Source organism: Plectropomus leopardus, chromosome 6, assembly GCF_008729295.1.
Source record: "Plectropomus leopardus isolate mb chromosome 6, YSFRI_Pleo_2.0, whole genome shotgun sequence".
NCBI lineage: Eukaryota > Metazoa > Chordata > Actinopteri > Perciformes > Serranidae > Plectropomus > Plectropomus leopardus.
Window position 1 is genome coordinate 35,135,618 of NC_056468.1, and position 16,167 is coordinate 35,151,784.

General features: G+C 36.2%; 1 protein-coding gene across 1 annotated transcript in view; it reads right to left on the reverse strand.

Moving 5' to 3' along the window:
- Positions 1-16,167, reverse strand: part of LOC121944203 (protein FAM102A-like) — a 40,032-nt gene that overhangs the window by 964 nt on the left and 22,901 nt on the right. The window contains exons 3-11 of the mRNA XM_042487924.1: positions 12,563-12,683; positions 11,067-11,096; positions 8,752-8,868; positions 5,410-5,456; positions 4,487-4,638; positions 2,437-2,541; positions 2,121-2,316; positions 1,213-1,334; positions 198-267 (exon numbers count right to left, since the gene is read on the reverse strand). Of these exons, the coding sequence (XP_042343858.1) occupies positions 198-267; positions 1,213-1,334; positions 2,121-2,316; positions 2,437-2,541; positions 4,487-4,638; positions 5,410-5,456; positions 8,752-8,868; positions 11,067-11,096; positions 12,563-12,683 (960 nt within the window). The remainder of the gene's footprint in view (positions 1-197; positions 268-1,212; positions 1,335-2,120; positions 2,317-2,436; positions 2,542-4,486; positions 4,639-5,409; positions 5,457-8,751; positions 8,869-11,066; positions 11,097-12,562; positions 12,684-16,167) is intronic.

Genomic DNA, 16,167 nt, shown 5'->3' on the forward strand with positions numbered 1-16,167 from the left:
ACATTTAACGTAACCAGAAAACTGCTTTAGTGCCAAAAAGCGGAAATGTAACTTCAACTGAAATATCGATCTGAAGGAAGTTAAGTGAAAGTGAGTGAAGGAGAAGAGGAAGAGAGAGACGCACAGATGTCAATGAGCGGAGAAACAAAGAGAAGAGGAAGTGATGGAGAAACAGAGAGTGACGGAAAGTTTCTCACCTGTTCCCGAGCCTGATGCCGCTGAGCGCAGTCGTCCCGTCTCTGCTGACGAACAGCCGCAGGTTGCTGTCTGAGAGCCAGAAACACAGAAACCGAGTTAGCGGCCGCTGACGGGAACCAGACGGCATCGAGACACAGACAATAAAACGTGACATGACACAGAGCTGCAGACGGAGAGAGTCCGAAGATGGTGCACGAGCTACAGTTTCAGTTATCGGCATTAAAAATATGCATTTAAATGAACTGCAAAACCTTCACACCAAGAGAATCACCAGAAATACTTTATTTTATTTTAATTTTAATACCTTGTTATTTGTTCATTTTTATTTGCATTCTTTTTGGAAATTTGTTATTAAGAACCAGAATAAATTACTACTTTTCTTCTTGCATATTGTGATTTCTGATCTAACCGAAGATTTTAATTTATTAATAAATTAATTAATTTATGATTAATTAACCAGAAAAACCTCATGAGATCAAAAAATCTTCTTTTCTATTTTATTGTGCATTTTAGCATATTCTATTTTCCGATCTTTTTATACTTTTTTGACTTGAGTGTTCTTTAAAATAAATTTATTATTACTATTATTATTATTATTATTTATTATTATTATTATTATTATTAGTAAGCAGTAGTAGTAGTAGTAGTAGTAGTAGTAGTAGTAGTAGTAAGAGAGTCCTGGCCAAGACAGGCAATCTAGTTTTTAAGATCTAGTTTCTTGAGAGCTACACCTTAATTACATTGTAATTATATTCATTAAAATCAAATCAAATTAAGAACTACTTTCTTGAGAACTATATCTCAACTTGAATGAAATTAATTAAAATTAAATTAAATTAAGAGAGAACCAGATTTCTGTTTAATTCGTTTAATTTAATCTATTTTAATTTAATTCATTAATCCTAATTTAATTAAATTTTGATAAAATTCATTAAAATTAAATTAAATTAAAATCTGTTTCTCGAGAAAACACCACACAGACACAAAGCTGCACGATCGTTTTCTCCGCTGTACCTTCAGTGTTGTTGATATCTGCAAAGTTTTGGCTTTGGACAATTTTCTCCACGATGTCGTCGGCATCGATGCGAGTGTCGTCTACCCAGGAGGGCTGACTCTCCACTGAGTCCTGCTTCCTCCTGAAACACGGCGATTAGAAGAAGAGAAGAAGGTCATTAAAAACCTGGAAAAGTCATGGAATTCGTAAATAGCAGTTTCCAGGTCTAGAAAAGTTTTGAAATATTAAATAGATGCAGAAAGTTTTGGAAAATGTCACAGAAATTTATTCCACAAATACCTATTAAATTTAAAAAAAAAAAAAAAAAGGTTATTTGGATCAGTTAAGATAAACTGAGAAAAAGTTATACTAGTTAATCCATTAAAACCTGGACTGACATCAGTTTTCTTGTGCTGCGTTCAGATGCTTTTCAAAGGCTATTTAACCCCTTGAGACCTGAGCAAATCGGCAAATGAGCAACTTAGCAAGAACTGTCAAACAAGAAAAGAAATTAGTAAGAGCTGACATGAAAATGACCTGAAAATTAGTTTAAAAAGGCGGGAAAAAAAACAAAAACAAGGAAAACGTAATACATTTCTTTTCTTGTTTGTTTTTGTTTTTTATGTTTCTTTATTTATTTGTTACTTTTTACTAACTTCTTGCTCATTTTTGGCGCCGTTTCTTGTTTAGTTGCTCATTACCTTCTCCCCAAGTTTTTGAAAGTTATCAAATCAGATTCTGGTTTTACTTAATGAGACACTTTGTGTTACAACTTGTTTGGATTTAAAATGCTCTACAAATAAAGTCGATTGATTGATTGATTGACTGACTGACTGATATGAACCCTGAAAGAAGAAAACTGAAATGATAAGAGAACAGTAATCCACCGATCAGAGCACTGATGATAGACTGAACTGTGTGTCTGTACCTGGGAGGCCTGTTTGTTGGTAAGACAGGCCGCGGGGGTCGAGGAGGTCTTTCTGGACGTCCGGCGTCCTTGTCTCCCTCTGTAGGCGTCTCTGCAGTGAAGCCTAAACCTCCGGAGGTGCTGCTTCCTGTCGAGGTGTTCCTGCGGTGTGTGAGGTCCGACAGGCTGGAGGAGCAGGAGTGCTCGGTGCTGTAGCCTGCAGGAAATTACAGAAGACAGAAAACAAATATTCTCTATTTTGCAAAGACCATTTTCTGGAATATTAACGGACTTTACAACAAAGGCTGGATGAAATAGCAGTTAATTAATGCTGTACCTGAGATTTTGCTGTGCTGGCTGGCGTAGCTGGAGTTACGAGAGTGACCAGACTGGAAGATTTCTGCAGGAACGGACTGGTTTACCTCTGATTCTTCAAGGAGACCTGAAGGCACCAAAAAAGAAGAAAATATTGCTGTTATGTATTTATTTTGCCTCAAAATATTTGGATATTGCGCTACAATAATACAATAATACAATACATTAATGCGCTGTTATTAACTGTAAGACCTTCACACCTAAAGAACTGCCATTATTTTTTCGTCTTTTCATTTTAATCTCTTGTTATTTATTTATTTTATGTGCATTTTTGGAAAATTGGTAATAAGGGCGAGAATAAATTGCTACTTTTCTTTCATGCATATTGTGATTTCTATATAACAGAATATTTCTTGTTCATTTATGTATTGATTTAACCTTTATTTGACCAGAAAAGCCTCACGTTTTTCCCCCAATTTTTATTGTGTATTCTATTTCATGATTTCTTTAAATTTATTTTTATTATTTATTTATTTTTGTGTCTTTGAATACCTTAAAGTGCTCTTTAAATAAAATGTATTGTTATTATCAAAAGTGTCCTGGCCAAGACAGGCAATCTAGTTCTAAAGATCCAGTTTCTTAAGAACTAGATCTTACTTTAATCTAATTTGATTTAAATTCAGAAAAATTAAATTAAATTAAGATCTTGTCCTCAAGAAAACTCCACACAGATAAAAAGCTGCAAACTTGATCTTTTTCTTCGCTGCTCAGAAGAAGAAAACAACACAGTTATGTATTTATTTTGAGTCAAAATATTTGTTGTCTTGCTTCTTCTGCAGGATCAGACATCAAGCAGTTTTTGTGTACTTTTACGGTAAATTACAATCATTTAGTGTCTGTGTTTCTGAGAAGTCGAGCAGTTGGCAGGTTTTCTGTAACTGCTTCAAAGCTCGTTCATGTCTCATGGCTGAAAATTTGCAGATCCCTGAACCAGACGCTCTGAGTGACTTTAATCCTTTAAATTGGTTTTATAAGTTGGAACAAAACAGGTTTCATTTGAACTCAAACTGAACACAATCCTAAACACTGTCAGTTAGTTTTCCGTGCAGGGAGAATCATCTCAAAAAGTTTTTTTTTTTAGAAGTTGTTCCAGAAAGTTTTGGCTCGGAGTGAAACACATCTGGCTCAGAAGGTCGAGCCAAGATCGAAAAACTAGAGTCCAGTCTGAGTCTCTGACATCATTTTACTGCGATTAGTTTTTCCTATGAGATCTAAAAACAGGTATCACCTTTTTTAGTCTCAGACAATTAGGGACAAATAAAGCAAAGAGGAAATTATTTGATCTGTTCTCAGTCTCAAATCCCGTCACCGTACCTGGAATTAGGGTTACGATTTAATACAATTTCATTGATTCTGAATCCAGGAGCAAATCTGCTTATCACATCCAAATCCTTTTGAATCCCTTAAACCCCTAAAACTCAAAGATTAACATCCAAACATGAGCACAAATTTCCAGATTCAGCATGTTGAATATTTATATATTTACCCTTTGCATTACATACGTTACTCTTTCTTGGGAAAGACATAAAAAGTTGCAAAATAAAGATTTTATTAAGAGACTGCTTTAACTCTGAGCTGCAGGAATACATTGTCTGTCATGCAAAATCGATTTTTGCCTCCTGTGTATCAGCTGAATCATGTTTTATTTAACAATAACAATTTAATTATGAAATGGAAAGTGTAAGCTAAACACCCCAAAACCACTTAAATATGAGTCATGTGTTGGCTCAGTGAGCATCGTCTGCTTTTCTTCTCTTCCTCCTCTAAAATCCGTCCACATTGATTTGTCTGAATCTTGCAGACCTCCACAGCCTTGCAAGCATCATAGCACACTTGTTTGGTTTTTGCTCCTCCATGAAACAGAATTGAATTTTAAACCTTCGAATTGGCCCAACGCTGCAGTTTGGGAACCACAAGCTTAAAGGGGATCCATTGTGCACATTTTCAGGTCCATACGTGTTCTGAGGGATTTTACGAGAACATGTTTACATGTTTTAAAGTCCGTGTTGTACCTGAACTGATGATGGAGGGTCGAGGCTTGGCGGCTCGGCCCAGAGAGACCCCTCCAGCAGGCCCGGGCTCGGCTGTCCCCTCCCCCTTACAGTCCAGCTGCAGGGTGTGTTCTCGCCCGGGGACGGAGATGGACTTTGCTGTGCTGGGAGGCCTGCAGGACAAAAAAAACAAAAAAAAATCAAAACACAACTTATCAGCCTGGAACAGATTAAATGAGCGCTGGGCTGCTTAGCTTGGCACGCTCAGATGAGATTCATTTTATTGACTGCGGGGTAAGTGAGTCATTGCTGAAACAAAAGGACAGAAGAGCACAAATATTATGAGTGCTTTATAATCCGGTAAAAAAGTTATAAACATACCAAGACGTCAATAAATTCCAGAGGACTCATACACAATATTCAGAACTCTTCTGATAAATATTTAGGACAAACTAAATCATTTGAAAACCTCGGAGCATGATGGTGAGATTCATTTTTTTCCCCTATGTTTAAGCAAATGCTGCATTTCTTTATTTTGCCATACAGAAGGTCCATTTCATTATAACCCCAGCTAATTATTTTAACAATTTTCTTTTTTTGGACATATTTGAATTTCATTTAGTTGGAAATGCATGTTTTGCTTTAGATTAATCAGTTTTAAGACCAGAAATTCAGTGGTTTTTTTTGCTAAAAGTCAGATACAAAACAAGGTGGGACTAAAAACCTTATAACAGTACAAAAACACCTATGATTTAAGAAAATTATATTATTATATTATATTATTATCATATTTAGAAGCTTTGAATATCTTATAGGGGTGTCCCGTTTTACTTAAAATCATGTTTGTATTTACATTTTTTATCGACTCTGTGAATAAACAATTAACAAACAAACAAATACGTTTCATCATTCAAGATTCAAATCTCACACTTTGAAAAACTCACGTTTTAAAACACGGATCTCCAGACAGGAGGGTCATCCCAATGATCACCTGTAAAAAAAGGTCATACTGTTAAACTGGACAGACAGACACCTTCTCACGTCAGCTCTTTTTTTTTTTCTTAGGTAACATGCTACAAGAAATCACAATGTGCAGTTTGTCCCAACAGCCCAGTCTTTTTGCTTGTCTTGTTCGTTTTGTCCTGTCTTGTCTTGTCAAATGTATTTAATTGTCATGTGAAGTTAGGTATGTATTGTGTATTTGCACTGTGTAAGTCTGTAAAAACACAAATAAAAATATCAGATGGAAAAAAAACAGTTTTAACATACATTGTTTTTATTTACAAACATCCAAAGTTAAATGCAAAAACAATGAAGGAAATGTCTTCACTGTGAACTATGGTTGCAAATTGTAAGCACTTTCCTTAAGCGATTTGTAAAATTAACAATCAATCAATTAAAAAAAAAAAGAAAAAAGAAAATATAAAAAAATTGCTCATTTCAAACAATAGCAAATGTATTTTTCCTTCATCAAAGCTCACAGCAACATATTGCATATGATTTGATGGCAGTGCATAGCCTATCCATTAATCAATTAAATTTCACATATTCAATTAAGTTCTTAACGATCATCAATTAATTGTTACCATCCCTACTGTGAAGTGCTCATTCTTCTCATTTCTGAGCTAACATTACCAGAATGATGAAGTGTTTTCCCACAGTTGTGAAACTGCTGCCTTTTAAAATCAATCCCTAAAAAGTAGGAACTATTTTCTTCATACTGAACTACATCCGCCAACTGAATTACTGCACAGAAGGAAAGTGGCCTCGACTCCAAACACCACCGAGCTGGCTAACGTTACAGCTCAGCCGAGGAGGACGCCGTCAATGTTTACATCGCGTCCCGTCACGAGCCCCTCGTCCATGAGTAGATGCACGCTTCCTTCGGCTCAGTGATACGGTTGGTAGAAAGAAAATAGTACCGATATGAAACTGGTCACAAAAGATCTGTGGATTATCTTGAGTAACCAGGTCATGATTTCTGTAAAGAGACACTGCTGCTGAGTTTTTCATATGTAGTTTTTCTCTTTTACGTGCTTTAAGCACCACAAGTCCACAGTGCCATCTGTGGTGGTCGCTGTGGATGGAAAACAGATAGAGGTTGTTAACTCTTACAAATACCTGGGTAAATTGATTGATGACTCAGTGCCGCAGGAGGAAAAATATGTCTTTTTTCATTTAGGGGTGAATTGTCCCTTTATTATACAACAATTTGTTTGCTTTTTGTTGGTCATATTTTGTATTATTTATCTGAATAAACAGTAAATAGAGTATTGTGGTGCAAGATTTGTCTCCAATTTCATTAGACTGCATAAAACTGAGATACTACAGTACAAGTGCCTCAAAACTGTGCTAAAGAACTGTGCTTGAGCACTTAGTTACATTTCACCTCCGCAGTTAAATATCGATCATTATCACCAACCAGCTCAGACAGCGACAAAGTTAAAACTCCAGAATTGACAGACGTATATTTCTGCTGAAGCAGCGATGAAAATGCTTCCACTGAACAGCTTGATGGCTGCATAAGCAATAATAGAAACTGACTGGAAAAGCTTGGAGTAAGTTCCCAGTAAAGCTCACTGACGTCTGAGTTACACACACAACATGAAATCTTCCAGAGGACCGAGATGACTCGATGACTCAATGACTCGATGACTCGTGACTGTCTTGGCTCTTTGATTTTGAATAGCAGTGTGTGTGGATGACCTCTGGGCGGTGCTGCAGAGTCTCCATCACCCAAACCAACACACTAAACTGCTGCTGCTTCACTTATATTTTGTGTTCAGCTTTTATGAAGAAGCGGTGATTTTGGGGGCTGAAACTAGCCACTTTCAATGCAGACGAATCTGCAGATTAAATTTTTAATAAATTGGTTGATCCTTTCGATAAAATAAAATGCTCGGAAGTTGTGTATTTCCTGAAATCTAAGGTCTTTACATACAGTCCAAACTCCAAAATACTTAGTTTACAGTCACACAAGTAATAGGGGACAGAAACTGTTAAAATAATAAATAAGTAAACTGTGCTCGAAAAGGTACAAAGGTTAAATGAAATAAAACTGTGAACTGGAACTAATGATTATTATTTTCAATCTTGATCCATCATTCAGGTCAATAAAATGACTATAAAATGATATAAAACTGATACAAATGATCACTGATCACTGATTATCCTGAAACCCAAAGCGATGATCTTTGAATTCTGTTTTGTCCGACTGACCATCAAAAAACACCAAAAAATGTTCAGTTTGACATCAGTTAATACAAAAAAAAGTGATTTCAGAGTGATTTTTTAAAAATAAAATAATTTCCATCAATTATCTGTACATTAACAAATTGTTTTTTCAACAACTTGTTTCATCTCTAGATGGAACTAAACTACTCAAATATACTTGTGATTTTACATGACAAAGGGACCATTGATCCTCGCTCTTTTCACTCTGCTTCTGACCAAATTTGCAGAGTGGAAGCAATCAATGAAAAGGTCAAGGGTCAAAGGTCAAAGTCTCCGAGTTAATGATCGAGTTTCCTTCAGGCATAAAGGGTGAGGGTGCAGACTTGTAAAATAAAAATAATCTTTCTATATTCTTGTGTTCCTCTGATACAAATAAAGACATAATTCTTACAATCAAAACTATTAAAATTCAAATAATGTTTAAAGATAAAAATAAACTACTACCAAAACTAGTTTAAAAAAAATGTTCAGTGAGAAAAAGGTTTTTATCAATCTGTGGAGCAAAACTATGGAGAAGTTTTAATGTTTAATGGAGCTAAAACAATGTCCAGACATTAACCAGGTTAAAATATTATAAATAAAATCATTATTTTTTCAGGCTTCAAGGATAAAGAGGAGGTTTAACAATCACCAAATATTTACAGGGGTTACTATTTATTTATTATGTTGATTAACATTCATTTTTTTCCTAGTTTATCTTCCTCTTTTTTCTTTAAATAATGAAAAATCATGGATATTTGATTTTAATTATGCGGGTGTATTTATACATTTAACTAATTACAGTATAGGTTTAAATTAATAAGATAGCTAGTTAATTAAAATTCATTAACATATGGATTAAATAAGTTTCTTCTCACTCCTTTTCGAATATGTAAACCGAGTCACTATGTGCTTGATCATTTCTTTATGCTTTTCCATTGTTTGTAAATATGACTTTTTCGCTGTCTGCTTTTGTATTTTTTCCATTTCCTTTTTTACGTGTTTGAAACAAATAAAACTTAAATGAAATATTAGAGAAAACATGCAAAACGTGTTTTTCATCATGTCCTTGCCTTCAGTATGGAGTTGTCCTGCCGTGTGTTCTTGGTGTCGTATCCCTCCAGCAGACAGCAGCGCACGGTGGAGCCAGAGCCCGCAAACTCCGCCATGTTGAGGTCTGTGAAGCCCAGCTGACGATGACAAAGAAACAGAAGAAGAAGAGTTAATTCTAGATGCTCTAATGGATAGGTTCACTGACTTTTATTTTTGGCAAGAGATATTTCTGCGACACCCGTTATTTAGCACACCGAGCGACTTGACGTTGTTAAACCAGCTTCTGAAGTTTGAATGTATGACAGGGTGCAAAAACCACACGTCAATCTTAACAGACATCAAACCAGGCGAAGAGTGAAGCCTGTATTTTTAAAACGGCTTTGATGAGCGCAAAAATAAAAAAAAAAAAAGTTTGCTGACTATTCTCCGCTGAGTGAGGAGCAGGTGTAGCATGTGGTGATTTAACTTGTTAAAGTCTCTGCGACCTCAATTAATCAGAGCAAGACGAATGTCGTTCTCCTATCTGGGAACGACTCATCAGAATCTGGGGCACATCTAAAACGTGAAATGGCCCTTTACACACCCAATCACAGTGCACCCTGGGAAGAAAGTGAGACAGCAGGTTTCATACTACAGAGACGTGGTTTGTTTTTTAAAGAAAAAAAAAGGAAGAAATTAGGAAAAAAAAAAAGTTGCCAGAAAATTCCCTAAAAATAAGCACAAAAAAAAGAAAAGTAATGGTTTAATGTGTTAAGAAGGCAGTGAACAACTTAACAAAACATGGATAAAAATTGCAAGAAATTAGTAAAAAAACAATGACAGGAAAATTACCTGAAACAAGCAAAAAAAACAAAAGTTAAAAAAAAAAAAACACAAAAAAAAGGAGCGGCACGTGGCTGTCGACAGAGAAAGTAGAGAGAGATAAATGAGTAAATTTTGAGAGCATTTCGAGCGAGTTTTGTGGAGTGTTTTTTTGGTGTTGATGTTGTTGGAATCGTTGGGCGAAAATAAAGAAGCTGCCGTTTGCCAGTTAGCATCATATAAGAAGATGAAGAATACAAAGATGTCAGCATTGTAAATATATTAACTGTGACTGATCCGTTCTGCTCTAATTGTCCACCGGTGTCTCCGCCAGTGTCTCCGCCAGTGTCCACTCTGCTCTCATTCTTTGCCGGTGTTCCCGCCAGAGTTTCTGCCAGTGTCCACTCTTATTTTTTGCTAGTGTCCACGCCGGAGTCTCCGCCGGTTTCTGCTCCGCTCCCATTCTCCGCCGGTGTCTCCATTGGTGTCCGCTCTGCTCCCATTCTCCGCCAGTGTCCGCTCCGCTCTCAGTTTCCGCCCGTGTCCGCTCCGCTCCCATTCTCCGCCGGTGTCTCCATTGGTGTCCGCTCTGCTCCCATTCTCTGCTGATAATTTTAATCAACTCATCCTTCAATTCCAAAGATGTACCAGGATCAAGGACAAATGAAATTTAGTTTTTTTTAAACTTTGTTTAAGAAATGACTAATAAATGTACCTTCTACCTTCTTCTACCTTGAATTTGCTGAGGGTCCAAAGATTTAAATACTGGTAAAAGGCGTCTGGCACATGGAAAATGATGTTGCTCCAGGTTTCAAAGTGTAAAATCTCAGAGCAGCACTATTCTTAGTACACTACAAGTTGCAATGGTTCAAGTACATGAAATTTGCTGCACCTTTTGAAATCTCTGACCTACATCTAAAGGTCAGGAGTTTCTATTCAGCCCCAGATTATACCGATAAGGACTCACATCTTCTCCCCGTGTGGAAACTGCCTTTTGTCTTCACTCCATTTACGATGTTATTGTAAATTAACTCGGCAGCTCTCTCAAGCTAAAGGTCCCCAATCTTCATTCTCCAGGTTTCCCTTTTCTTTAGGAGCTTCTGTTTTCATAGGTGTGTATTTAAAGGAAGCCAACTTCTAAGGAGGGAAGCCGGGTATATTTAGCCGCAAGGAAAACCTAAATGGGGAACAGGCGAAAACAGAGGAAACGGTTCCTGTCGGGCAACAACGGCAAAAGATCAACGAGCGTGTATCTTCACGAGGGGTTTGACCTTGTAGTTTTATAATGCGAGACGTGACTCATTTGTCCGGAGCTCGTTCGGTTACGGTCACAGAGGTGTTGGCAGGATGTGCTGCAGATTCCGGAAAAATGTGAACTTTAGTTAAGACGGGTTTTTGATTTATCGAGACGCCCTCCTCGAGTGAGAAATACTAATATTTACATGATGTGGCATTAATGTTTAAACAGCTCATTTGTAACTGTTTCTATGTGTTTATGAGAGGTGAGGCGACCCGAGAGGGAGACTCTTCTTACCTTCGTATATGCTTTTCCTCCTTTGAGTTCCTGCGGGGGAAAACAGGAAGACAGTTATGAACCCGGTGATCTGAACTGATCCAACTTCATATTACAGTGGCCTCCAATTACAGGGCTCCCGACGGGAGAGTTGAAATTACAGGCCGAGACCACACTCAATGCTCCTCAGAGCATGGCACCGAGGCGGCGTTCACATGGGAGATTTTAGCATCAAGTCTGCACTGAAATATCCCCGAGACATTTGTGGGAGAATGTCTCAAAACCTCCTTCAACAGTCGGGACAATCATTTTGGTTTGTTAGTGGATATAGTTCTGTAGGGTATTGATACAAGAGATAAGATAATCACAAAATTAAAAAGATTTTGATGTTACCTATGTGTTTCTACAAACCCTGACCAATACCGATTGATTTAGTGATCTACAGTACTGAAAGGAACCTTGACGGATTTTAATTTGGCACGTTAAATTAGGATCAACTGATACACTATTGCTGGAGCAATCGAGAGATTTCAGAAAACCAGGCAGTCATGTCAGACTTTGTCAAATTTTACTTTATTATAATTTATTTTATTTTTTCCCCCTTTTTTGTTTTGTTTTATTTTGCTTTGAGTTTTTTTTGTGAAGAAATTACAAATAACAAATCTCTTGTCCTATTTTCAGATGAGCCTCTCATACTTTTTTTTAGGTGGGGCTGCATGGGACACAAGGTTCCTGTGGTCATGGAAAACCTGGAATAGTCATGAAATTTCATGTTTTCCAAGTTTCAAAAAGTCATGGAATAAGTACAACTTACTGAAAGTTTTGGAAAAGTCTTTATTATGTTTTGTTTTGTTTTTCAGTTTTAATTTATCCTCTAGCTGGGCTACCTTTTGCATCTTGTATGTGAAGGTCTGGTGTGGTTTTCTATCTACATTTTATTATTAAATTAGTATCAACTGACATCTGATTTTAAAATTTCAAATTGGCTTTATCCAAATTATGTGATATTAATCGGGGATAACTATGCCCAAATCAACCCAATCAAAAAAATAATTTTAAAAATATAATTATGATAATTATAAATATAGTTTTTTGTGCAATTTTCCTATCTTTCCCCCTATCTATTAATCTCTTGCAGTTAGCTGAACAGCTTTTGGTCAAGTTACTCATTGCATTTTCCTCCATGTTTTCAAAAGAAAGCAAACCAATTTCCTCAGGTTTAAATACTTGCAAAGGTGTCTGAACACAGCACAAAAAAAGCAATGGCAATCCAGGTTTCAGAGGGTTAAATTTATTGAGTGTGTATATTTTGAAGTATTTTATTATTAGATTCTGAATCTCAATGGGACCATTCCTGGTTAAATAAATTAAAAATAAAAGTAAAGCAGGTCTCTAACTGCATAACTGAATATCTTTAGTCAACAGGAGTGCAGTTTTCTATTATTTTGGTTCAAATTAAACTTTTAAGAACATTGTATTGATTGAATTCATTTATCAGGCACTTGTGAGAGCGGTACCTTTCTGACTGACACCCTGCAGACAGAAGGATCCAGGACGCCGGTGTGGGGATTGGCACTCATTTTGGACACAAAGGTGAACCTCTTCCTCCAGCGAACACAGTTCTCGTGAACCTCCTGTCTGTAAGAAGAAAAGAACAGCGGGAACACATAAATCTCTGCGATGAACATTTTTTGCGTTCTTGTGCTTCCGATGAATTATTAATTTCAAGAAAGCCTTTCTATTTTCGCTTACTCCTCATCTCTTGAGCAGCTGTGGTCAATGATAGTATGATTCATTTTTAACTGACAGTGACACTGTAACATGTTATGTAAAACTACAACATAAAGTGTGTATTAATGCAAAGACTAGGGCTGTTGTCCTGACATTTAGGTCAAACCCAAATGTTCCCGAGTCTTGGCACGTTATAATTTTGATTAGTTATACTCAGAACAACACATTTGTTCCAGTTATGTCATTCCCAGTCTCTCAGCCTCCTTGTGTCCACTGAGAATCAGATTTATCAGAGCAACACTGAGAAAACATGTCATGAGCAAGTTTTTCCAAAACTAACTGAAATACAGAACTGATTCCCATGACTTCTGACACACGATTACTGTTTTAGCTGAGCTTAACTTTGGCTGATTTCTGAGGCAGATGCAGCATTTGGTTTAAGGATAGAGAGCGGAGACATTTTTTCAATAAGACCCAATAAGTGACCTCACAATCACTTTACATGATGTTAGAAAAAGTCGATTTATTGCATTAGTCCGAATTAAACTGGACTTTTAAAAATGCAAACATGTTAGTCAGACTTAAACTGGACTCGGCGTTCTGCACGCGTTCCTAGTGACTGCACCGGCCTCCCTCGGTGGTTAGGGACTATTCATTATTAAGGGGGAAAGGGGCGCTGCAAAACGGGTCAGGCATTTTTTTTAAAAAAAATGTAAGCACTGAGGAGGGATTTGTGTTTTTAATTTAGGCTTGGGTGAGGGACATACAACTTTAAAAGGTAGTATTTTACATTAATTTTTAATTAAAAAAAAGTCAAACCCCATTCACCCTCCTTCTCTGATTAATAAATCACAGTCCCAAAACACGGCACGGAAGCTATGCGATATCCTGCTGTAGAAGGGGGTTGCAGCAAAACATATTTTAGCCACCTAAAAAAATCATTACAGGTTTAAGTGTCCACTTTATTTGAATATTTATTTTACCTTCCACAACAGCCGATAGAGGCAGCGGTAGAGCAGCAATGTTTCAATCATCTGTTTTGGGTTTTTTTTTAACAGAGTATGGTGTTTTTGATATGACAGCTTCAAATCCCCGTCAGTAACAGCTTATAAATTGGTTAAAATATTCTAAATAAAGCATAGGCTAAATGCACTGAGTAATGAAACAACATTTTCGACATGTAAACTAATTTATCTCTCAGGATTTTTTCTCCTTTGTTACTGACAAGAAAACCTGTCAGGGAAACAGTTTAACAAAGGTCAACAGACTTCTGTGAAAACAGTTTTGCTTGGTCAGAAAATGCCAGCAGTAAACCTTTACGTATCCATACATCCTGGCTGACGGGTGGGAAACACAGCTGTCGGCGTGAAAACAAACAGACGGGTCGCTGATCTGTTTGTTTCTGAAAACAAAAGCTGGTGTGACAGGAGGAGAAATGTCTTAGAAACAACGAAGCACGCAACAACAGAAGGAAGAACGTCGATTTGTGAGACATCTTAATTTGTTTATCAAATCTGACGTGTGTTGTGTTGCTAAAACAAAGTTCACATCTAAATTAGATTTTCTGCAGCCTTTCCTGTCATCTGTAAAATCAAACAGCACTCTTGTTCATAACAGTTGGTCAACTGATCGTCACCAGTAACTTTTAGGTATTTTTCAAGAGAACTGCATATAACTGCATATTTTTGGGTTTTTGCACTGTTGTTTGTACTTTAGGATTGCAATGGTCCTTTTCACACATTTTATGATTTGTTATTGACCAAATGATCAATGGAGAAGATAATTATCAATCATGGAAAATAATCACTGTTTATAGCCCTTTTCATTTTGTGAGTATAATGTGTAATTGTGTTGATTTTTTTCATTATTGAGATGTGATACATTGATCTCCAGAGGGGATTCAGCAGCTCAAGGACAGAATAATTATGGATACAAAGAGAACGTTAAAAAAATAAAAATATATAATTAGAAGTAAATAAAATAAAAATAAAAAAAGAAACTATGACAGAGAAATTACACTGCAAACATTATGTAAACAAGAAAAAAATTTGTGATATTTTTTTCTTGTTTACATCTCTTTTCTTGTTTCTTGTTTTACATTCAAAGCCAAATATTAAGAACTTGAATTTAGAGAAATGTACTTTTATTTAACCATTCTAATGAACAAATTAAGAATGTAAATTATTTTAGAATGAAATATCCCATTATATTATTCTGCTGGTCCTACAATGTTGTACTTGAAGCACAGTCTGCCGTAAAAAGTGTAAAGTTGGATTTATGCCTTTGTTATTTAGTTTGGGGCGTAAACTAGACTCTAAGGTTTTGATTATTAACCAAAGAAGATGGGACAAGAAGAAAAGTTAAGAGAGAATTAAAGTTATTAAAACACTCCCAAAGGGGGAAATGAATGTGTGCAACAACAGTTTATGGAAATCCATCCAATTGTTGAGACTATAAGCAAAATCACAAAATATTATAGAAAAGTGTGATTTTTTTCACAAGTGCAATTATCTTCTATGCAATGGTGTAAATATTTTTTAAACTTTTGAGCTTGGCACCTTATTTATTTATTTTTACTTTTTACTACCTTACTTTTTTTCTATTTTTACAGTTTATATTGTTCTTTTGCTTGCTTATCCTGTATACACCTGGCTGCTCCAACAACACAAATTTCCTCACTGTGGGACAAATTAAATCTTATCTTAATCTTAACTGATCTTATCTTATCTTATTTCATGTCATGTCATGTCATGTCATGTCATGTCATGTTGTTGTGTTATCTTATGTTATCTTGTCTTATTCCTTTTTTTATATATCTTATTTTATCATAAAAAATCTCAAAATCAGGGGATCACAAACAATCATCCTCTGGAAACCGGTGATGTTCGCACCAAAATTAATGGTAATTTATTCAATACTTCTTGAGATATTCCAGTCTTGAAAGGTTGCTAAAAATGAATTTTTCACTGTGAGAAGCTGTCATTCTACTGTGTAATTTGTAGTTAATTATGAACGTCTCTGGTGGTAAAACAGGAAGACGTCCAAAATCCCAAAGTCAGGACGTTTGAAGTTGATTTCTTTTTAAATGCTACACATCAATTATGGGGAGAAAATGCTCCTTACATCCATTACTCTTCATTATTCCTGAATCATGAGAATCTGCGCTGTTCTGTGAATGAGCATTATTCTGACAACCAAACATTTGGGTTAAACACCATCCTGTTAAAGACCACCATAATTTGTGTGTCTATCACCAATGAAAAAAGAGTTGTGTTTTTCCTTTTAAAACTGCAAACGGCTCATTTAAAAACTTTCACTGGATTCTGCTGAGAGGAAACAGACCAACCAAACATCCAAATGTTTCTGGAGTCACTTAAACTGCTTGACGCCT